Source organism: Aythya fuligula, chromosome 1, assembly GCF_009819795.1.
Source record: "Aythya fuligula isolate bAytFul2 chromosome 1, bAytFul2.pri, whole genome shotgun sequence".
Lineage (NCBI taxonomy): Eukaryota > Metazoa > Chordata > Aves > Anseriformes > Anatidae > Aythya > Aythya fuligula.
In genome coordinates, this window is record NC_045559.1 from 145,704,989 (window position 1) to 145,730,518 (window position 25,530).

Here is a 25,530-nt window from a genome sequence, read left to right on the forward strand (position 1 = left end):
TGAAAAGTCGTGTATTGGTCTGTTAAAAGAGACTGATATAAATTTAGGAATGGTCTGCAGTATAGTATCTATTCTTTATATGTTTTCATATATATTCTTTATACGCATTCAGGGTCTAGGGACTCTGCAGCATTTTCTGAAGAAATAAGAAAACCACACTATTTCGGTCAAATTCTCTGAAGTTAGGCTAAGTTCTTTAAGTTAAGCTGGTCTAGACCTTGGTGTTTTTTCCTTCTTCTTTCTATTGTTTACTTTGTTGCTTCCTAATACAGACCTCACAGTGTAAAGAGAGAAACTCAAGCTGTGATACTTGATACCTAGGAAAAGAGGTCATCTCATTGAAGAAGGAAATTGTTTACCATTGTTTACAAACAGTTCTCTTGAGTTAGAATTTTTAATTACATTTATAAAGGACTGCACTGGGAATAGGGAGAGGAGCTTGTATGTTACCTAACTTAGATTTTCACAATAAAATAATGGAAACAAACAAATGAAGTTTACATAGAAAATGAAGTAGTTCTTGAGTAATTGTTGAAGAGATGAAATTGCCATTAGCATTCATTGGAAAGTATTATGTTGTTAAGTCTGTATCTGGATTCAAGAGGCTTGGGGGCTATTTCCTCTCATGAGTTTACAGTTTTCAAAATCAAGAGATTGTCTTACTTTTAAGACTAGCATGCAACAAAGTATTTGCTTCTTTGGAAATGGTAATTTTAGCATATACCGCGACATAGAAATCTTTGCTGTAATTCACAAAACACGGTATGGACATTTTCAGCTTTACTGACTACTTAAAACCTTTTCATAAGATTCCACCTTTTGGCTGAGGTCCTACTTTCTGTATAGAAAAAGGTATTTCCTGAGGGGTTAACTTGCCTGAGACAAAGTTAATGGACTAGTCAAATAAAGTTTTCCCTATCTGTCCATGCTTGTCTAATATGTCATTCATCTTGTACAGCCAATGATCCCTTCTGTGAATTTTTTGATTATACTCTAATAACTCACAAAATTTAGCATCTTTCAAAGTCTTATTTTTTAAGGAAAGTATTTTTTTTCAGCCTATTAAAGAATACCATGCAGATAGATAATTCCAAACTTATTCTACCACAAAAATAACCATAAATCACACATTTGCTGGAAAGAAGGTTATACTACCAAAAAATAAGTATTTACTGAGTCAGACATTTCAGCGCCAGGCTCTCCTGGGAGGTATCCCAAGAAACAGAGGGAAGCCTTTCCACAAGTACTATAAATTTAATGGTTATGTTATAATAATAGGATCTCCTGGAAACTGTTATTGAAACTAATTTCACACTTAGGACAAGAAAATATACATTCTCAAATAAATTAAAATGTTACCAGGCATGCATTTCTAACACCTTGCATTTCTTTTCATATATCTGAATGCATGCCACAGACATCCATCACTTTTTTTACTTGCTGCTAATCCAAGAATTTCTTCACATTGCCTGGAAGAGTGAATGAAAGATACTTGGCAACTGAAAATCTCATTGCCAACTTGCTATATATTGTCAACCTCATAAACTCTTTAATATAAGGTTTTCCTCTTCATAATGGAAAAAGTAGTGGCAAATGTAAATGTCCAACCTGAGATGCTACAGAGAAGTCAGTTTTGCAAAAGGATTGGCCTCCCCTCACCTTTATAGGCTTTCATTTGTAATGATCTCACAGGCACAGCTTAGCAGTGTTGCATTGCATTCATGCACTTGTAACAAGCAATGCCTCCTGACTTCCCAAATGCATCTTGTGGGTGAGTTGCCCCAGCAGAAGCTGCTGCCAGTCTGCACTAGTGCTTGCCACAGCCCACCACAGGGCTTCTTCAGCTCAGCCCTGCGGCAGGGGGGCTTCCAGAGGAATGTGTGGCACCCCTGCTCCATCCACTGTGGGCATCCAGTGTCCAGGGAAAAAGGGAACATGCATGCTGAAATAAGATGCTTTTACTACCTGGCTAAGTACCACTGCCTGTGGCTGGCAGCAAGGCAGGGAGATATCTCCTCACAAAGAGGCACTTGTGAGGCTAAGTACAGTGTGCTTCTTTTAATCATTTTTAAGCCTGAGCGCATCTCAATATGGTATTTTTTTTGCTAAAGAAAGATCAGGAGACAGGAAGATGAAAGAAATCTAGTGAAAAAGAAAAGAAAAAAAAAAGAAAGAGAGAGAAAATGAATTTAAAAAATAAAAAATAAAGCATCAACAGCCGAGATAATAGTGCTTTGTTTATTGTTTCCCTTTGAGCTTTGTGGAAATATAATAGTTTTCCACTTCTTGGTCCTGCTTTCCCTTTCCTCCTCCCCTGCCCCCTGTCTTGCTTCATTTTTTTCTGTGACCATTAGCACTGTGAGAGCCTGCCACCCACCGTGTCCATTCATTGATTCTCCAAAGAGGCCTGAGAGTGCAGCCACCCTGCACAGCCTAACCTGGGCCCAAAGGGCAGTGCTGTGCTGTGCCTGAAGCTCATTCCTATTTGTACAGCAACGTGACATTGCAGGAAAAGAGTTCAGTCATGCTCAATTTTACTTCTGGTATTGCAAAAGCAGTGCATTAGCGGTGGAGTTCTGCAGATTGCATGGAACTAATTATATTAAATTGTTCCATAGGAGCTCTTTAAAGAGCGTTGCATGCAGAAGATCAGGCTTTTGACATGAAGTTGATTCATATGAGGCTTTACGGAGCATTTATTTTACTTTGAAGGATTCAGGTCACCTTCTTCTGTGTGAAAACTAAAGGAAGAAAATCTTCAAAATTCCATGTAGAATTTCCTCTCAGTTTCTTCCTCCAGGGGTTTTCCTTCCTCAGCCTGGAAAGAAAAAACTGCATGGTTAGCATGAAATGTGCAGGCTCCAGCTCCTTCTCCCTCCCTGCCCCCATGTCCCGCGTGACCATCTTCAGTATTTTAATGATGAAGAACTCGTCTATAAGATAAATGTTTTCCATCTTAAGGGTCTGAGGACCCCAGCCTTTCATTCTTAGCATCCACCTGGGGGAGAGGCAATTTCTTTTTCTCGATACTTTATTTTCCAGATACATAGCAAGCACTCCTAAAATGTGCTACTGATGACTGGTGAATAACTGGTTGGGGCTTGTACGTTGAAGGCACATGAGGCAATACTTGCACTTCCCTGACTGCTCAGCCCAGCTTGTTTTCCTCTGTCTCAAGTTTTATTGAGACCACCAGAACACTCTTGCTCAGGGCAGGCAGTTATCTTTCTTCATCACTAATAATGACAACTGGGTTCCTAGTGTCACAACACTGTTATTTATTTTCCCTACTGGGGCTCTAGTTAAAAACATCTGCTAGACAAATTCCTCTGGAAAATTCCATATACAGCAATCATGGAGATAAGAGATAAGTTTAAAGCTACTTTGCATACTTTTGCTTAAAAAGACTCAGCAGCACAGAAGTTAGCTTATGTGACATTCTTTAGTGCAATTGAAATATTCAGTAGCAGTCAAATTATACTTCTTTTCTGAATGTGTTCCTTGAGATTTTAGGTTTCCTAATTCTGCTTCCCACAAGTCATCACACTTTTTTTCACCAACCCAGTGCTGCCATTACAACTGCATCTTCTTTATGGTGTTTATACAGAATGAATATTCCAAATTATCTGCTTTATTGTTGTGGTTTTTCCATACACAGGTCTCAGGACTAGTGATGATGAATGTTTTCCTTTCGTAGGCCAACACAAATGACATACATAACTGGTCTCTAATACTAAAACGGAAGCTGCAAACCAGCTGTTTTGATGCCTGCTTCATGACTAGGGCTGCTGTAGGGAACCAAATGTTTTGTGACTGTCCTTTTTCAGTCTAAATGGGCAGAACTTCCATTTTCTTTCCACTTAAGTCTTATGCGTGATTCCCGGACTATGTATTTTGTAATAGCCGTATATGCACACTATTTGAAAGTGGTACGTGTGTGCCCTCCAGAGATGGTGGCTTCCAGCTCTGCCCACTTGAATCATTGTCCATGCATGGGTAAAATCAGAAATGCCCATTTCTGCTGTTGGTCCCGAGCACAGGCATGCTGCAAAGAAGCTCATAGAATATCTACAGCTCCAGCTGAGGATGCTGGAGCATGGGTGTGAGTGTATGTAATAGGAGAGTGAAAGAAGTGATTGCACAGGTTTGAATTTGTGAGTTCAGAATTGTTTGTGAATTGTTGAGAATATAGACACCCATTCATGAAGTCAAGAGTTGTTGCCATCATTCAAGCAAGTCTGGGAAACCCCTACATAATTCTGCCTTAATGCTGAAATACAGTTTCTTTCAGTTCATTAGTTTCTTCTCTTTTTTTTTTTTTTTTAACTTGGATATAACTCAGTTCCCTGTATCTTAACAATAACATTTCCCATCTACTTGCTAACAGACATGTAGGAAAACAGGAAGGATGGAAGGAACTGTCTTTTGCATTATTTAATAAGTCCTAGAAACCTTTCTGCTGTCTTTGTATTTCTAAGTTTAGAATATGCTGTGCTTAGAGAGAAGATCTTTTAGCTTTGCTATTTTTAAGAAATGGAAGAAAATGATGTTATGTCCCTACATACCCTTTGTGTCTGCTTACATTCGTCAAGTAAGGAACGAAGAATATGCTAACTTGTTTGTCAAAAGAAGATAAGATGTAGTGGTGCTGTTCTCTAGTCCAGGCGACCCACATTTATTTGCTATTCAGCCTCCCTGCAAAGTTCATTTCACTGCCGGCTGTTCTCCAAGGATCAGTCTCAGAGATAAGAGAGGCTTGAGAGCTCTCAGCAGTATTCCCTCTTTTGCAAATGAGCAAGAAAGAGATTTTTTTTTTTTTTTTTTCTCTGTATTGCTAGCCAGGAACCTGTTCCACACACGCTGCTGTGGTACCATTTCCTCATGGAGTAGGTGTTGCCCTGTCCTAAAGCTGGGGAGCAGCTGAATGCCAGGAGAAAAAGGCTTCAATGCAGCGGAAGTTTTTAGTGAAAAAAGACATCTTGCCTTGGAAAGGATCACTGCCTGACTTGTCTCCTTTGCCTTCTCCTGTTAACTTCCTGTCTCAGCATCTGGAATTTGAGCCTGGCAGCAGCGCTCAAACAGAGCTGTTACATCCTCAGTGGTGGCAGCATGCTCTGCCCTCTCCAGCTGCCAACACTAGTCCTCCTTGACACTCTGGGACATGAACACATCCTCATTGCTGTGTCTCTGAGGGGGCTTTGCATGTGGTTCTCACTACTGATAATTTTTTTGGAGCGGGGTCCCAGGCCAAGTGTCCATCAGTCAGGCTGACAAAAGTCAAAAATTCAGTCACAGCTGAAATAGGACCTAATTTCCTTCTGACATCTCAGTGAGGTCAGATAGCAAAGTGATGAATACCAAATCTACCATTGGCAGCCCACTGAAGCTCATCTCCGCTTGACCCATGATCTCATGCAAAATGCTGTGCTACAGCAGTCATGTCCCCAGGCTCCTGCTGTACACTGAAGACAGCTGCAGCAGCCTTGCCACTCTTCATGGCCTGTGATCTGGTCTGCTCAACCCGTGGGTTTATCTGATCTCCTGAACTAGCTAGGCATGCCTCCTGGAGGCAGAGGAAATGTCTTAGAGCACAGGCTCCATCAGTCAGTATTGAGGCATGGAAAAGAAAGCTGCATGATTTTTATATTATTACTATTTTCTGGAGAGTGTGTGCTATTTTTGAGATAAAACAAAGTAAGACACTTTTCTAATATGCATAACAAATGTCACTGAAAAATACCCGAAAGACTTTTTTTTCCTACTCTGTTCTTTTGTGCTCAGGAAAGAGAAACAAGTAACTTAAGTGACCTATCCTTTTGATACGGAGGTTTTTTACTTTGCTTTTATGTAGAAAGTGTGTCACCTACCTGACTGTATAGAGCCAAAACATAGTCAAAGCTGCAAAATACTTTCTTTCAAATCCAGTCTACATTTTGTTTCCATACTCCCAAAAAAATTAACACCTGTGTAAATACTTTTTCTGAACCTTGACTTGGCTGATTAAAGACTTTTATATGTTTTGATACAGTTGTTGCTGTCTCCTACTGTACACAAGTTTTACTATTTTTGAGTCCCAAAATTATAAAATAAAACACAGTAACAGAAAGCTTTATAAATGCATTTTTAGGCACTGTATCAAAATTTCTCAGAATCACAGAATGTAGGGGTTGGAAGGGACTTCAAGAGATCATCTGGTCCAGCCCCCTGCCAAAGCAGGTTCCCTAGAGCAGGTTGCCCAGGTAGGCGTCTGACTTCATAATTTCGGCTTCATTATTTCATCTTCATGATTATTAGAAGGAGCATAATTTGCTGTTAAAAACAGCATAATGAAAATATTTGGTAGCACCAATCTCAATCAGTTCCTTGGATTATATAAATTGCAGCTGGAGTTATTTAGGCAGGCTGGACAAGAGCTATGTGGAGAGCAGTGCAAATGCAAGTACATCTCATCAGCTATGGAAATGAATCACACCACAAAATACATGCTGCAGGTACCTCCTTGCTGAAGGAGAGGTTCTTCAGGGTGAAACAAAGGGACTGGCACAGCAACACAGTTTTAGGACTGAAAACTAGAAGCAATTAATGCTTCTGGAGCTGCTAGAGGAACGTAAGCAAGGAGGGTGTCTGTCGAAGCTGGAGGGTGATGGCTGAGCTGCAGCCACAGGCGAGGCGTGCTGGGGTGGTGCAGCTCAGTAACGGTTCCCCTGCAGGCCCTTCACCTCCCGTGGCATGCTAAGCACTCTCTGCCCAGCTTTTGACAGCTGTCCAGGAGGCACCCTCACCCGGCTCTTGAGAACTGAACGCGGATGGTATGAAAATCACTGCCAGCGGCTTTCTGAGACAGTAAATATTTCATTGGTGTGTTCCGCGCTTGGAAGAACGGATAGTTCTGGTGCTAGAGGTCAAGGGAGTTTTATTATGGGAATGTAGAAAGTTCTACAGGGTTTCAGAGCTTGCTCTCCAAAAAAAGAACAAATTCCTTTGGAATTTCAGTTTTCATCGGAATTTCTTTTCAAAAATGAAAATAGAGAAATGATCTTCTAAAAAGCAACAATTCTCAATTAATATCCATGATAAAATAGCATAATTTACATTATCATTTATATGAAACCAAGAATTCATATATGAAACCAAAAATTCAGTCAAAAATGTGCAAGATCTAAACATAATAATAACTAATTAACTGAGTAATGTTATTATGGTATGTAATATTTATAGATGAGCTTACTATTATGAAGTAGTGGACAGCGTCGCAGTGGGACATCTCAGTTGAGTCATGTTCATTACCTAGCTAAATGTAAGGGTCTGTTTAAGCAATCTTTAGCCAGATTTGTAATCCAGCCATTTGTAGATTCCATGTATATATTTTGCTGACAAAAGCCGCTAGTATAGATAAAGCCAGAAATGGAAATCCTGTGCTTTTCCCAATTCATATTTTTGGTATAAAAATACTCCACTGGCAGAACTGTGATTTGACATTTACAGTTGCAACAGCAGCTTTTCCTGGCCGAACTGTCCTAGTGATAAATTACTCTCCATCACACCCATCTACAAATGAGATAATTATGCTTTTAGATTTGGTACATGCTTGTCTGCATTGGTTCTTCAGACATCCGTGTCTGCCCACGTCATTCAGGAAGAGCACTGATGTCTAACCCGACAAGGAATTCAACGTAAGAGGAACCCCTTTGGCAAGAAGCAGAATAGGTCAGCATCAATTTTAACTCTCCTTACCAAAAAAAAACAACACTGGAGAGCCAAACAAACACCACCAGTTTGAGCCTCCACCCAGAAATCTGGCAATCTAAATTACACTCTCTTATTGAGCAGTACTTCCCTCCGCAGGAACAATGAATCAAATGAAAGGGCTTAAATAAATAAATCTTTACACTTCCCTGTTCTTTCTACCTCCCAATTAATCATACGTCATTTTAGGAAAACCTAAGTAATCCACAGCAGGAGGCAAACCTGCTATCGCGGGTGCATTGGCAGCGTCAAGCCGTCCTCCAGGAGCTGTGAGCAGCTGCCGAGGTGGCTTGCATTCCCCTCGTGCCCTCATCCCCCGTGGGAGCAGGTTGACCAGGTCACAGGGGTGGGCGCCGTCTGCAGACGAGCCTGCTCTGGCCCTAATCCTGGCACATGTTGTGCCAGACAGAGCTCCACTGCTGGCTTGGCCATTAGTTGCTGCTGCTAGCTGTGACTGCTGCTCCGCCAGCCAGTTTCCTGACAACTCCCTTTGCTGGGCTTTTCAGCCTGCCTCACAGCAGGCCGCATGGTGTTTCTGTTCCTTTACAAAAAGTGCAGTGATGCAAGCATCCATGCAGAGCCCCAGCTGCACAGAACAGGCTTGCTGAATTAAGTCTTCTTTCTTTCCTAAAGTGGAGAGAGAGAGAGGGAGAGAGGCAGGAAGGAAGGAAGGAAGGAAGGAAGGAAGGAAGGAAGGAAGGAAGGAAGGAAGGAAGGAAGGAAGGAAGGAAGGAAGGAAGGGAGGAACGAAGAGAGGGAGAAAAGAGGGAGGGAGGGAAGATCTTGAAATCTTTTTCCCGACATGCACACATGTCCCTGCTTCTTATGACTAGAACAGCTTACTTGGACTACTGTTTACCCCAGGTATATCAGGCACAGGGAAGTTACACAAGTTTTCACAAATGTGTTCATATGTACTTTTTTCTACATTTTAACTTTGATGTTTTTAACCCAACGGCATGAAACGCTAAAAAATAAGAGTTTGAATAAGCCTGATACTGCCCTGTCTGTTGTTTCATCTCACGCAGTTCCCTGTCCTTGCTAGCAGATGCCAACAGATGTTGTTCCTTCTCTGGCCTCTGGAGAAGACTACTTGCCTGCTGGAGTTCTTGAGAAATGTCTGCTCTTCAGACCACATACTTTCTCAGGAAAAAAATAGTTGAATTTTTCTAAGTTTCCATTACTGCAGTGGCAAAACTCTGGAATTCTGACGAATTCTGAGTTCTGAAATGCTTGGTTAGCACTCTGGTGGGAGGAATTTCTAAGTTACTGGCTTTCCTTTTCTCACGCCACACTCTCAGTGTATGGCAACGTCCAGAGGTGAAAACTGCTACCAAATTGATGAAGTTTCTGGCCTGAAATGAAGTTCTGGAATTACCAGAGAGCCTGCTTGTACAACGTTTCTGGTACTGTTTCACAGAGCATCAAATAGTTGAGATAAGTTTCAGAGAAGTACTGAAGTACTCTGAGTTTGGGGTGCTTATCTCTAACTCTCAGTCTTTTGGAGTTTACCCCTCTCATATCTATCTAGTCCTTGTCTTTTAAACAGAGCTTCTTCTAAAAGAGATAACCAAAATTTCTTTGTGCCTTCTCAGAGAACTCATATGCATATTTGTGATCCCCAGCAGGAAGGCTAAATTAACCATGCTGTTATTTGTTGAATTATTACAAAATGATTTTATTTATGCAAGCTTTAGCCATAGGTCCCTATTTTCAGGGGCAGTGTATCTTAGACTAGTGCAGAAATGATGTTCTTCTTTCCTCTGCATCTTTGAAGCATTAATAATATGGACAGCTACATCTTTTCTCTAGGATCTCAGAAGTCAATAGCTATTGAAAGAAATTTGCAGACTGAAATAATGCAGAGGAACTTATTTAAGCGTATTTTTTAAAAGCCTAAACAGCAGATAGCAGGTCAAAGATCACTTTTTCACTATTTTTTATTTTTATTTTTCTATCAGTGGAGGATTTCTAGGTAGTCATTACCTACCGCATTCCCATCCCCACCACCAACACCCCACCCTTCTTTTTTCTGGTAGACAGCAATTCCCGCCAATGCTCTGAAGCATAGAGGTCTCTCTGTCTTTTCTCTCATTTCCTTCCTTCCAGCTCTCCCTTCACATTTCAGTGATGTAAAACAGCCAAGATAAGAAATAGCTGTCTCTTCCCAGGAGGAGACGGGACGGATGTGCAATTCAGAAGAACAATTCCTTTTTTCCTACTGCCTTCCTGGGATGGGGGGTGGATGGGGGTAGGGGAAGTGAGAAAAATTTAACCTCCCCTTTGCCAACTCTGTCAGCTACTTCTAGCAAAATAGACACAGCAAAGCGTGTTGGCACTGTACTGCTCTCCCCTTGAAAGCAGAAGATTGTTAAAAAGGGATGATAGGAAACAGTTGGCTAATAACTTACATGTCTTCAGTCAAAAAAAAAAAAAAGCCAAAAATTGTTTTTGTAATGCATCCCATTGCTCTTTTAGCATCTGGCATAAACTATTGTCTTTGCTATTGTAAGGGTATTGTAAGTTGTGTATCATCTAGGTCTCCTGTTGCTAGAAGAAGATGTGAGTTGGACAGTTACTACTAAGGGGTAATAGGCACAATTGCCATGCTTTTGTACAAAGATTAGCATAATTGGATTTTGGTCTGTAAATGTAAAAAAGGAAATTTGTGTGGAGAAGATTTTTTTTCTGCTATTATGAGATTTTAAGACTAGATTTTAGCATAACTTCTTACATCACTGTTGTCACTTAATAAGGAAAACAAAAGAACTGATGTTTTAGTCACCTAAAGTTAAAAATAAATAAATAACAGGAAAAACTTCTTCTTTGCCATGGGATCTAGTGCACGCAGTACGAGGAATTTGCAGCTGAGAATATCACACTTCATGATGGTGATGAAGTTCTCTAGTATGTGACAAGAGGCTCTTTGTCCATCTTTAAGGAATATGGATGGATTCAGTAAGTTCAGATTTATTGGCTATTTCCACTGCAAGATGAATGAGAAGTAACAGGATGCAGGAAAGTCACAAGAATTTCTAGGAAACTTGTTTCTACAGACATCCTTTCTCTTGCTCAGTAAATTGAGGGGATGGGGAAATCCTTAAGGTGCTTTGCTATTCCCTTTCCAAGGTCTCCAAAGTTTTGTTTTGTCATGCCCATGTTCTCAGTTGTCTTGCATTCCTATATCTAGACTCCAAAATCTGTCTCACATGTAATACAGAAACACATGAGAATCAGGAGGGAGAAGCACTTTCTTTAGATACTACCCAGTGTTCTGTGTAACAGGGGACATCAGGAATCACTAACGCCTAAAAGAAGGGTTAATAGTGTGACTATAATCCAGGGAGTCCTCCAAATGATCTGGTGACTTGCATGTTGTACAGAGAGAAGGAAGAAGCATGTATATGCATAAAGAAGGCAGTGGGCAACAGTCAGAAAAGTCTGCGGAAATTATAATACTGTGCAGAAACAAAAAATGCAGCATAAGTGTTTTGAATGGACCATGAACAGCTGGCACCATGAAAACAGAGCTGTAGAGAAAAGGTCCAACTGTGTTAAAAGATTGTACTTGAGCAGCAAAATTGAAATTGAAACAAAGATAGCAGCTGATTTGGGATCTCCTGCTACTGAGAAGCAGTTGCCTGAGTGTAACCCAAGAGATGTGTGCATCAGAAGAAAGAGAAAAGTAAGGAAGAAGAGCCAGAAGAAAAAATATTATACTTCACAGCTGGAAAAAGAATTACACTTCTGTGTGTACACTTAGTGTGTACACACTAAGGAAATAAGGAGGATGAGTTTTGGAGCAAATGCCTCCAATACTTGCTTTAGCATCTTTCCAATTCAGTTAAACAGGTTCCAGGATCTGACAGCTAGGAAAACCCTCTTCTTACCTTTCAGAATATAAGAGTTCACAAACTATGCAATATAAACAAAGTGGAAATTTTCTGGGGACTGCTACTCATCTCACTAGGCAAGGAATGAGGTTGTAGTCATGCAGATAGCAGGTGCTGCACACTCAAAGCTCAACACCTCAAAGAATACATGCTTGGTGAGAGCCAAGTGTGGGTCAATACTTTATTAGAGCTTTAAAAAAAATAAAATAAAATAAAAGAAGGGAAGATTTAGTTAAGAGGCAGCTCTTCAAGCACTGAATCTCTTCTGTAGAAGTAAATTGTGAGAGGAATCTTCTAGGAGGGGAAAGTAGCAGTCCTGTCAGAAACGTGTCACATTCAGGATCTATCCTGCTCACAGAATACAGCATAAAAATTGTTAACTCTGTGATGAGGGAGAAGATAGATGAGATAAATACACCGTTTTTTCTGTATTACCCCATACTGCCTGAAAATGAAGCTGTGGCTTTGCATAGGAGAGCAAAGAGCCCCTGGAGAAGAGTCTGACAGTGGCTGAGGCATACCTATGATAAAGATTCACTGGAGTCCAGAGACCTTAGGCTACACATGGAGAGCTGTTGTCCCATACCAGGAGTTTGGCAGTCTTGTGTCTTATGTTAGGTAAAAGCCACAGGGTTTTCAGGTTTGGGAGCTTAAAAGTGGCCTCATCACTGCCCTAATATGGTGGTACCTGCCCATGACATTGACAGTCTCATTGCTGGTCTCCAATCTAAAGATCTCTTCCAAGCAGAGCCATGAGATGTTACCTGTGAGGTTTCAGGGAGGCAAGCAAGGAGATAGAGCTTGGATTTTTTTGATAAGCAGTACTGTGACCCTTTAACATGAATTTTGCAATCCCAGGTTATTTCCATGATATTGCTGATAAAGTGTTTCTAAGCTCCAGTCTTGGTCTTTGGGCATTATGGCTCAAAATCAACATCTTGAGTTGATATTACCTATGAGAAGTTTCAAAAAATATGTTTATAGCAAAGATTAGTATATAAATCCAATCTACTGGTTGCCTCCTTTGAATTTCTAAATCAGTTCTCCTTCTGAGGTCCATGGGGTGTACAACTTATGCAGGAAACACATTCCAAATCAGACATCGCTTACAAATTACTAAGACACTTGGGCTTGATGAGCACTGCGTGGACCATCCTACCTCTTTTAAGAGTTAAGACCGTCTCACTTCTGATACAGTGAAATATGGCTGTGTTCTTTCATTTACTCTTATCTGTTTTCTGCTCTTTATTGCCAAGGCATGAACACTTCTGGATTTTCATAGATCATTTTGCAAAGAGAAGCACATAATGAAAAAGGATGTGAAAGAAAAACCAAGTGACATCACTTAAGTCAGTTTAAAGAAGCTTGATATTTGGTTGTTTATAATCTCAGTATGTTAGTTGTTTGTACTGTGATAAGAGCATTTTTGGTGTGGAGACTGAGCCACAACACTTATAACAGCAATGCAGACAGTGTTTGTCTGTTGGTTAGAGTAATGGACTGGAAGGCAGCAAGGTCTCAGATCCTAGACCAAGCTGAACTGGTGACTCATGGCTCTGGGAAAGTTTGTTCAACTCCAGTCTGCAGTACTGCAGAAATCCGCCCAGCTGTTGAACTGAACAGAAGCAGGTTGCAAGTGTCAAGTCAGTAGTACATATGGGAACGATGAGTCTTTTCTTCTTGTTCTGGATAAACCTAAATCCTGCATCATCTTCTCCCGAGCCAATGTTTCATGGTGTGCTTGTGCTAACATTCTTGTACATTCAGTTGGATATTTTGAAGGAAATCGAACCTCCCCCTGCAAAAATTCTTCCCCACCCATCTGAAGAAATTTCTGTAGAAGTGGGTATGAAAAATATAACCAAAGCAAAAACTGGCTGTTATTTATTCTTTAGTATCAAGGAGCACTTAATTTGTCCATTCCAGGTTTGTGATTTTGACATCTATAGACTACAAATATACAAAATAAGCATTATATTGAGGTATAAGTTTTGTCACCTGTACATAATAAGTAAATAAAACAGTTTTTTGGTACAAGTGGGAATTAAAAAGTATTACACATCTTTTATGAGAAAGGATAATAATGCTTCTCCTGTTTGATTTTTAGTGTGTTTCTTATGTCTTAGGTGCATATTGGGGCACCTTATTTGCAAACAACAGGAAAAAAAACAAATCTGCATCCTTTCTTTCCTCTTTTGTGAAAATGTATCAAAACGTTTTGTTAGACAGAAGCATATGGGTGAGAAATAAGATTATCAGTAGTAGTGACTATCCATTTTTGTATCCAAAAGAAAGAGATCTCACCTCAACACCTTTTTCTATATTTTATATTACCTGCCCTGACTCCATTCCAAATAGGAAAACTCACTGAGGTCTGCATTTAGTCCTGATACGTTAGATCCTCTAACATGGTTTCTCTGTTATACCTCCTATAGCAGTCAGCTTTGCACAGATCTTTTACCAGGGATGACACTGATTAACACAGAGCAGAGAGGAGCAGGCTCAGTGAGGAGGTTAAGTTTTTAAATCTAAACAGAAAAGTGAAGTGGGTCAGTTAGAAAGCTAGTTCTCATGGGCTTTTTCTTGACTGAAATAGAAAGGAAATGGTGGGTGTTGCATCTGACCAAGCAGTTAGCTGTAAACACTTCCATCATAAAATATAGTTCTTCTCCCAGCTTGCAAACCTCTTGTCCATTTTTCTTACTTTTAAGGAAATACCAGTCCAGTCCTGAGAAGCCGTTCTGAAAAGTTGCGTACCGAATTTCCACATTTAATATTTCCAGATCATTCCTTGGTCTAAGAGCAAACTCTGAAAAATGAGCCACAACTGTAAGAGTTACACAGGGCTAGAACTACTCATCATGTATGATAAAAGCAGTGTCAGTCAGGCAGTGCCATCAGTGATAAACCTGTGCAAATCCATTCCTTTCAAATCATGCTCTCAGTAGTTCCATAATCCCAATTCTTGGTGTATTTATTTACAAACTGCAATTTAGTACATAGTTCTGTTTCATCTCAACTCTTTCTTTATCTCTGCTATATATAATTCTGTAGGCACAACAGGTTTAAAAAAGGTCATCAAAAACTGTCATTAACCTAACCCCTCCCAAGCCGAAAAAAACGGTGCCCTGGTCCCATGATCTCTGAACGCATACAAACCAGGTCAGCAGGTTACGGCTGTAAATACATGTAACTATTCTTAGAGGAAAACAAGTTAACTCGGTTTATAAATGCAGTGCATGCACAATCAAGCACTTTTAAATAATTAATCATGGAACTGGAATCAAACCTCTGTGGTTGTGCTTATGTTTCGGGAAAAACTGGCTCTGTTGCTCTGCACTGAACAAATATAGACGATACAGCCATGAAAACAGCTGTGCGGCTGTTTTATATCAATCCTTTCTCCACGAGTAGGGCTAGTGCAATTGCACTGCTGCTTGTTCAAAAGCAAAAATCTGTCCTACACTGACAGGTTTGTTTGTTCCTAGCATAAAAGGTGCAAATGAGTTTTCAGAAATATTGGTTTCATATCTCAAGTATAATTTAACAACTTTCAGATTTACCAACTGCTAAGAATAATATGTTCTCAAGCAAGTTTCCTGAGTCTGTCAATTTACGTAGGTGAGTAAACTAGACAGGTCAAATAACTGGCGTGGTTTATAAATAGACTACAAAAATCTCCATATATAGAATAGCATCCAGACTTTCTATTGTTTGAAGCAAATGATATCATTATTTGGATGTCATTCCAGAACTTCGGAAACTAAAAGAAGTTAAATATAGAAATTGCTACTTTAATGAGTGGATGCTGTATTTCATTATTATGCTACTAGTATGTGAACAAATGGTTTTCTGTGCTTGGGGATGAGAAGGGGGATTTTATTCCAGTAATATAAGATACTGGACAGAAGCCAAATCCAGATTAAGGGCTGACAGTGTCTTGACACTCATTCCTTTATGGAAAATCTTTTTTCATCCACCGTGCAGTGTAACTGAACATATGAGGTGATTACACTGTCCACTGACTTGTACCTTGCATGAGCATTTACACTTATGCAAGTCAAATACAAAATACATAGGGGGTTGCATAACATAAAATTATAGAATAAAAATTAAGGGAGAGGCAGACTGCTTTTCAGTATACTTTGTCATCACAGACTCCCTAGAGAGTGATTATGTCTACTTCACCGTATCAGAGAGCTTTCATCAGCATCACTGATAACTAGAAAACACTTCTGACTCCTGAAATACTAGCTTTGAAAATCACCTAAGTAGCTTCTATGGAGATACACTTTGTTCCTGGGAAGATTGTGTTGGGAAGCAGGGCTCAGGTTAGGATGTCCTAACACTTGTATGCTAAAGACCACCATCCTACCAGATGAGGAGTGCCATGTTGGATGGTAGAAGATAGTAGAGTCTTGTTGTCTCGTAAGAAACAATAATAGACTGAAATAGTATACATCTCTAAAATCAAGCATTTACAAAGAAGAAATCAAGTTTAAAGGATATTAAACCAAATTTTAGTTTACCAGTCCAGATTTCCCTTCAGCTACCTCTATATCTATCTTTCAGATTTAGCTGAAAGAAGTAAATTCACCTTCCGAACAAGGAGTCAGTTGATACAAAGTCACCTAAATTTAGGCATCTACATATTCACAAAGTGTCAGAGCCTATTATAATCGGGGAAACCAATGACCCTGCCTTAATTAATAGTAATAATGAATTTCTGAACCTTTGCTTACCTTCAGTAATACATTTCCAACTTCAAGCTCTTAGTAGACTCATATCTGTGGTTTTTCTGTTGGCAAGTCTGATTCTTAAGCTGGTACATCTGCAAATGGAGTGCTCATGAGCAACACATTTATTGTTCTTCCATAATCACTCTAGGCTGTAGGTGTCAACTGATGACTGTATTTGCCCCTTTGTAAGAAATAAGATGTATCTTCAGCCATGGCTGCAACCATATTAAAAAAAAAAAAAAAAAAAAAAAAAAGCTTAGTTTGCAACATTGCAACATCAACTCTCTTGTCTCTTGTTACCACGTGTTCAAGCTTTACTTGATCATTAAGACAAAAAATTTTCATTCCTCTAAGGAACAAAATCACCTATCTCAAATAGGGAAGTGGCAGAGGATACTGCTTTTCCTCCTCTAGATGCATTTCTGTTCTATGAAAAGCCATCTATATCTTAACCCACCCTCATTAGGTCCTGGGAGTTGCAGCGTATTCGAGTAGAGACCAGCTGCTGCTTTTTAGCATTCCCTACCTGATAGCACTGCAGATTCTTCAAAAATAAACAGCAGTGATGAATTTTTATGTAAAGGTGACCATTTATTATTGTTTGACATTTTACAATGTTTTAACTGGGTTTTCCCATCTTGTGTTCTAGTCACTTTCTTAAGATAACAACTCTGTGAAGAACAAAAAAAAAAACCAACAACATGCAAAATACAGCTGAATCCAACTTCTTTACCTGTGAATACCAGACTCCCATGCACTGAATTCTTGACAGAAAACTATGTCACAGCGTGGGCTGCTTGCTGGGAAGTTTGCTGTTTGAAAACAGCCTCATGCTGGGCAAGTGAGCAAGACCACTGGACTATTATTCAAATATCCATGCTATACATTTAGGCAGCTTTTTAGCTTTATGCTGTAACTAAGCCTCTTGAAGACCTTCCTCTTCTTCTACTGCCTACTATGTCGCAGCAGCTCCTTCTGGATTCCATCTGGTTTTCTGGGTAAATATGTGTTTGGATGAAAGCCACACAATTAGAAATGCTTTTATGAAAATGCGAAGGGTAAGTTCGCACTGCAGCACGTCTGGTTTCTGCAGTTGTTAGAAGGCAGTGTCTCAAGACTGAGATGAGAGAGCTTTTTAATTTGAAGAGGGGACGGTAAGAAGTACCTCAAATAAAGTGAGATGTGGAGCTGTGAAGTTTCACTTTGAAATGAAACTATACAGCCTTCAAATCAAGGCTGCATGCCAGAAAGTTCATATAATCAAGAGCCACAAGCCAGTCCATAAGAGGAAAATCTTTTATAGCTTCACATCTGAGAGGTACAGAATTCACGTTTCTCATTGCTAGCTTTGACATACTTGCAGAGACACACTAGAAAGGACAAATTTCTGTCTTCTGGGGACTTCACAGCATCAGAGACTTTGTATTCTCTCATCCTTTATCCACTCAGCCCCAGACAGTCCCCAGGAGCTGTGCTGCTTTGGAATACTCCTTGTCTGTTGACAATCACATGCCCATCAGGACCCAGAAGTCAAGCAAGCTGTTTGCATGTCTGGCAACCTGCTTTACAGTTTTCTCTACACAATCCATCACAAGAGAGGTGGCATTGGAAACTCCACACAAATCAAAAATTCGTAAGTGCTTGCCACAAGCATTGAAGCATCACACCAGGGATGTTGCCTTAGGCAGTAGTGAAGCAACCAGCTTTATTGGATGGCTGGTGGTAAGTCTCTTCATGTTCATCCTGGGGCCAGTTTCCAGCTCCATTTATTTTATTTTATTTTTCATTGAAGGATATGTAAATACATGGCTCCCCCTGCTTTTGTGGGAAGTGTAAACATTCATATGATGTTGAGGTCACACACTAAATTACTCGCCATGCATCCAGTCTAGAAAGATTCTGGCTCCCATTCAAATATGAAAGAAAGAATTATTTCTTAGCTAAATAATTCTCAGAACAGTTGGAAAAAGGATCCACACCCACATCTTTTCCTTCCTCTCTGAATGTGCCAATTTATATCTCCTTTCCCTCACCAATTAAGGTCTTCACAGTGGTCGTACTATCCAGTGAACTCGTAGTTACTGGATTGCAGGCAGACAGTTTCAGATGTTTGGTTCTTCCCCTGGCATTGCAATTCTCTGAGGACAGAGCATTTTCCAGACCAAGTTTAATGCTGGCTAACCCAGGCTACCCCACAGACAGCGTTCTCCATATTTGTTTTGAAGGATTGTTTATGAGTGTTTCTAGAGAAATAAATTTGGCATCCAGGCCACAAATGTTTTCATCTTTTTAAGGAGTGAAAAGCTTGTTTTGAGCAAATACAACTGTGCAGTAACATTTGAAACCAATGAAGTTCTTATCTGTCTGCTTCCTCAGCAACTGGAGTATCCAACCATACTCTTACTTTATTTTTTTTTTCTCTTTTCTTTCAAAGGCAGCAAAGGATTAATGTTTCCATGTCAGGGCCTTACAGACCAAATCTGAAATTAGAGTGAGTGTTGACAACTGAAGGTCAGGCATGGAAAAAGAGGTTCGTACTGGAAGCATGGGCCAGTCAACACAGTGTGCTGCCTCAGAGGCAGGTTTGCAGTTCTGACTTGACTTTCTGGCTAAAATCTCATGCGAAGTGAAGCACGCAGTGTGTAGCACCCTCAGCTATGGTTCAGCTTGTCAGCAAGTTCCCAGACCTTCTGAAATCTCCTTTGTAAACCTTACTCTTCATGGAGGGGCTGCTGTGATTGATGGAAAGCACAGAATCAGGCTGTGACAAGGCAGAAGTTAAGGCGCAACTGCAACCTGTAAAACTTTATCAAAGAAAATGTCAGTGTGCAGAGTGTTTTGATTCCAGGTTGCAATATTTACATTAAAATTTCTGTATTTTTTTTGGGGGGTGAGGTTGCATGTAACGAAATGGCTTATATTTCCAGGTCTTTCTGTACTCTTAGAACTTTACTTTGAGTTCTGTCTTCTGATTGCCTTTGTTCTTTGTCAGAATAACAACCACTAAAGTGAAAATACTTGAATGGGCATGCAGAGATAACAATTACATAAATGTAGTCAAGATCAGTAATAAAAAATTCATTAATGGGTGGAAAATTTTAAAGAGACTTGGGTATATATTTCTATTTTTTTTTTAGGAGTTTGGCTGAAAGAAACTACATTTAAGTCAAAAGCAAAACTCCATGAACTCTTGGAAGAGAAGTTGACAATTGTTGGCTGAAGATATACTAACATAAGTAATATTGTTTTGGGACAAAAAAAAAATTATGAAAAAGCAAGAGGTCAACAATTTTTTCTGTTGCAACATAGATATTTTATGCTTGATGTTTCATACATAAAAAGGGAAATTGTTTGCACCAGGCAAAAAACATGTTTAAAGTCATAGATTGTATGTTTTCCCTTATTTGTGCTTAAACGTAAGTGACGTTCAAATTTCTTGAGTTATCACTCATATATACATTCCACCACAGAGTTACCAAATGATATTAAAAGAAGAGTTTGAAAATTCCCTCTTCTCTTTTTCTATTCATTTCTTTCCTCATTCCCCCTTCTGTATCCATTCCAGCCTAGTTCATGACCTGCTGGTTAGAGCTTTCCCAGGGTAGATGCCTGTTTGATTTTCTCAGTCAGAGAACTAGTTCACAATTCCTTGGAGACTGTTCCCACTTCTGTGCTGATCTGTTCAATAAATGGGTGTGAGATTAGGACACTTAGCATAGTATTAATCTCACCTGAAACTGGATGTCTGTGCTGTAGACACATATGAACTAGTTAACCTAGGCTGCCTTTCTCATCTCCTGGCACTTCTGGGATAAGATTTATCTCAACTGCCTGAAATAGTTTTGATGAAATTCTCTGTGTAGTCTATAACAGCAAGACAGATGTTGTGTTCAAGTGTGGATGTGTATATTGCAGATATCTAAAATTAGGTTATATAAACCCCATTTCTAGACTCTGCCTAGACTCTGGATTTTTTAATCATTAGTGGGATTTGAGATCATCCAAAACATAAGTGAGACCTGGATTTGAAGGTTTTCACACCAGAGAACTTCAGAATTGGGGCTGTTACTACTCTTCTACTTTGTTTGCACAGATGCTAGAACATCATTGTGCTGCAAACATTTTTTTACCATTCAACCTCATATTGAGCAAATCAGGACATTCATCTCCTTGTCTGTAGACCTCTACAGTAGGTGGATGTCTCCAAGTAAGCTGCACGCCTCCACTAGCTTTTCCAGCTAAGTGATAGCAGTAGGTAATTTCTGGGAGAAATGCAGGTGATCAGTTTAGGTGCCAGTATCAGGATGGGGTGAATTGTATCTTAGGACTGGGTGTTCTCCCTCTGACCAAACAGGTAGTCGTGGCTCCTGCCTCAGATCAAGAGAACTACATCTGGATTAACCATTGTTGCTGAATTCCTACAAATGTATTTTCCTCGGGAAATAAACATTTTTGTGTTACTTTAAAATTACATAGCCCATTTCTAAGTTTTAAGTTGGGCTTTTTCCATTCTAATTATTGACTGATACACCTCTCTTTTATTTCTTTTCAACTCAGTTGTGTGTCCGTGTGTATAGTTGGTTTTCTCAAGGTTTTACAAGGATCCTTAAATGATCTATTTTTAACATGAAAAATTCTTAAACTATGTTTTATACTATAACTTCCTGGTAATGTCAGATTAAATGACAGCGCAGTTATCTGCCTTCAAGAGATTAGAAACAGTAACAGATAATAAAACAGAAAATGTTACATGTGAATAAAAGCTCCCAGAGCCCTCCCACTAGCAGTCAAAAAGTGAAGGAGTGGAAATAAAGCAATATAGAGAGACCAAGTGTAATCCAGAGTAAATATATTAATGCTAGTCTCAAATGTTTTCCAGTTATGTTCTCTACCTTTGGAGAAGTCTTCCTGATTTGTCTCTTCATTATCTCAAGGATCTGTGTGCATTAAAGGACATAAAATGACAAAATAAAATAAAGCTTCCTCAGATTGTAGAAGAAAACAATTGTGTCCCCACATTAGCTGCTGGTATTGTTAAAACATGCAAATTAAAATGTTGGACGATGGATAGTACACAAACAATAGACCTTGAACTTCTTCTAGCCAAAATAAGAATTAGCAGCCTCCAGGTTTTTTTTGCAAGTGCACAACTATCTTGCCATAGCTCTGATTCATACTCTGTTTTCTCCTTAGCAACAATTTACCAAATTGAGAGACACTGTGTTAATTAAAAAATAAATAAACTTATTGTTCTCCTTGCTATTTTCTCAGTAGGCATAATTGAAATTTCTCCTGATTAAATTACTGTATTTGTCAGTTTATTACTCTTGGGCTGCAATATACTGTTATTTGCAGCTCCAAAACATCTCTCTAAAAGTTCAGAATTAATTCCAGAAAGTGGCTGCACTACTTATTACATTGCACCTTAATGCAGATGTGCATCCTGCAGAGGAATGTGTTCACAGAAGCATTATATCAGCATGGCATCCATAGAAATGAATAGATCAGTTCTTCATTTATGAAAGCAGAATGGGGGGGAAGAGGGAAACTGTGAAATGAAGGATCCTGAAAGAGAGGTGCACGTTACATCTGTAAATAGGTTAATAAGAACAAAACACAGGCATAATAAGTTTGCAATCATCCAGTCATTTGACTGAAATGGACCAACCTGAGGAAGCTGCTTGAGTTTCTAAAATGGTCTTAGCTTGTTATTTCCTCTAAATAATAGTCTAAAGAAAAAACAGAGTCAGAACATGACGTAGAGCACTGTTACCTCTGTGAAATAATTTCCTGAGTCAGACACCTAACCTTTAAATAGCTCGAGGCATGGTTTCAGTTTTTCATGTGGACCTGTTCTGTCAGCATGGAAAGCCTACTTGTTTCATTAAATGTGAGAAGTAAATATAAACCTGAAACAATATCATTTTAATACATGATATGAGTTATGATACAGACAGGAACCCCCTCTTGAGAAGCATAACAACTTGTTTTGGAAACTTGGTATAGCCGCTTGTCATGAGATTAAGAGCCAGCTGTACAAATATGATCAAAGGAGGGCTTAGGCAATGTCTGTTAGCTACCTGCTTCATACCTGGTACTCATTTAGCTCACAGAGTGGAATCCAAAGCCTGAAGCTGTGTTTTCAGGTTCCTGATAGTGTAAAGCGAGAAGTGGATACCTAAGAAATCAGCCCCACGTGTTGAGTAGGGGATTGATTAGAGCTACCTGAAGAATGCCACGCATTGCATTGTTGGTCCCTCTGTATGGTTTAGGTCCTTGAGTCAGGGCTAGAGGCAGGAACGGCAGCATTACTGCTTTTTTAAGAAATAGCAGAGCAGCTCAGAGCACTCGTCTTGTTTTGGAGGCTTTATACCCATGTCACCCCCCTTCCAAGTACTCAAATATGAGGAAGATGGGGAGGGTGAAAGAACTCCTTGTTCCTGCCCCAGCACAACAACAAATTCAGGGTTTTTCAAGGCAGGAGGGAAGCAAATGGAATGGAGCCTGACTCTGAACCCTAGAGTGAGGGTGCTTTACAGTTTTATCTTCTGAGCAGTGCATGTGAAAATTATCAGCAGCCCTGAATGAGGAGCTTTGGCTCCAAAAACATACTTCCAGTAGCTGCTGGACTTCAGTCCTTCTATTTCTTCTGACGCTATTATTTTCTGTGGGGCAAAACTGGTTCAGTAATAGTGATGAGAAATCCCTTTCTCCTCTTCTCAGATGCCTTACCAGGCTGCTGAGACACTTTCATCAGGGGCTCGAAACCCTGAGCTGAGGTGGGCCACAGGCTGGCCTTCATAATATTCCTAATTATTAGGTTACACTTCTAAAAGTTACACCACAGCATGCACAGCATCTCTGCTGTTCAGGTTTCTGAACAAGAGTGACTGTGGCTGCTGCTCTTCATGCAGCCAGTGTGTGCGAGATGTAATCTGAGCCAGCCAGCCTGCCCGAGTCCTTCCAGGGATTTGCATGTAGCAGTGTGTGCGTTGTGACCGATAGATTCACAGCCCAGGCCAAGGCACTTCTACACAGGCAGGACAGGTGTAACTGCAGCTGAATGTAGGACTGAATTCTAGGTCACAGAGGTTGGCTGCCAGCAAGTTTTAGGTGCCTTTAGAACAGACAGCCATTGGAAAGGAGAGGGCAGGAGTTTGCCTTGTGGTTTTGAACATGATACCAACGTCTTTCTTTATGTCTACCAATAAATATTGCAAAATGTAGCAATGATTTAGAGCACACATGGAAGGATGTGCTGCATTGTGATCTAGGACTTAGTCAGTGTCCCTGAAGAATCCAAGCAGCTGTGTTTCTGCGATATGATACATGCTGCATGTGTCAAAAAGATGTGTGAAATATCACTCAACATGGAGCTGCAGCACTTCGCAAATGTGGAGGGAGATTAATAGAGTAACATTATATTTCTTGATGATGATCTCCAAGAACTGGGAGGGCTCCAACTTCTGCTTCTAAGCTTATCTTTAAGAAGTTTCACCTGGAAGTCATAGATCTGATCCAGGTCTTTGCAGTGATTCTGCTAATTAATGTTTATTGTGTTGTGCCAAATATATGTAGTTCACAAATATGTAGTTCACATCAATTAACTTTTGTTTTATGTCTGTTCTGGTGTGCAGGGTGCAAAGACTTACGCAGGACCATGTGGAGGAAGAGACTGCAGTGGAGGATGCCAGTGTTTTCCTGAAAAAGGAGGCCGTGTGAGTAATATTTTTTCCTGCAAAACGTTCTTCATGCTATCAGTTCAATACCATTTGCTAGAGGCAAACTTGCATCAGAGTGCTGTAAATATTCAAACTATTGTGTTTTTTTCTTAGGAGTTACTGTTATTGCATCTTACTTCCTCAGGAACTCATAGATTTGACAAGTATAGCAGGTTCTTCTCTTAAAGCTGAGGGCCAAGGGACCTCAGGGACATGGCAAGTGGATCAGGTCAGAATTCAACGGATAATTGTCCCATGATGTTAGATCTGTCAGTACAGATTGTATGATGATGCTAAAAGAATATCAACAAAATCACTCAGTAACTTTCCTGAATTCTTTCTAACAAAAGGGTATCCAATGAGATGATACCTCGTATGTGTGATTTTCATCAAAGCAGAAGGGAACCAGTTATGCAGAACCTGAAATACCCACTTGAAGGAAACTGCTTGGGACTTCCTGGCACTGGGTTGTTGCTGATACCCTTTTCTTTATTTTGGGGAATAGTGAGCTAAGAGGCAGAGGAAGGGAGATGGGGTGGAGGCTATTAGCCACCTGCCCAAAGAGCTCCCAGCAGTAGGGCAGTTCCTATCCTGTATGGCTCGAAGCCCTGGCTGGCAGGCTCCTTCTGTACAGCTTGGTCGTCTGCAGCTGAGAGTGACTCAGCCTTTTCCATCCACCCATCCCTAAGAATAGGCCAGGCAAGAGATGCAGCAGGTCATATGCTCTTTCTGCTATCACTCTGCCTTTCTTCCATGCAGCAGGCTGCCAGTTCCCATTCCCATCACATTCCTTGAGCTTGACTCCACGTCTGAGTGGAGGAAGAGGTGGCAGGAAAGTCAACGTGTAGGTGGAAGGCAAGGAACACTCTTGTTTACAGCAGAACTCCTGATGTCTTTGTGGAAGTCAGATGATCCCATGGTCACCATGCCATGAGCACCACAGTGGCAATACTCCCAATGCCTGACCATGGCCTGCTCAAGATCTGCTTTCCATTACAATAGCCTAATGGCAGGCTGATGAAGTTGAGAACAAACAAACCCTTCCCATGAGACACAGCTTCCGGAGGGGCTGTCTCCAGCTGTTATTGCCCTTCCCCGATCACTCAGCCTGTGAAGTTGAGCGAGTGCCTCCTGCCATTTCCCTCCAAGGGCACTGAAAGACAAAAACTGTTGGCTGTGCGAAACAGCCTCAAGTACGATGCTACTGTGTCTTTCTTCAGTGTGACATTTTGTGTTCTAAGGTAAAGCATGGACCTGCTAGTTCTCTACTAGAGTTCATTAAAACAGTAATCTGTGGGAAAACTACCTAATTTGTGACCAAATATTTTTCTCCTTCCTTACTGAGTGAATAACCCTTAATTTCAAGTTAACCACGTCTGCAAGAGAAGAGAGGTAGCTAAACAGAAGTAATTGAGTAGGTTAGAAAAGCTG

At 40.2% G+C, this 25,530-nt stretch overlaps 1 protein-coding gene across 1 annotated transcript in view; it reads left to right on the top strand.

Annotated features, from left to right (window-relative positions):
* The window catches only part of COL4A2 (collagen type IV alpha 2 chain), a 134,980-nt gene that overhangs the window by 13,297 nt on the left and 96,153 nt on the right, over positions 1-25,530 (top strand). The window contains exon 3 of the mRNA XM_032185311.1: positions 24,016-24,096. Within this exon, the coding sequence (XP_032041202.1) occupies positions 24,016-24,096 (81 nt within the window). The remainder of the gene's footprint in view (positions 1-24,015; positions 24,097-25,530) is intronic.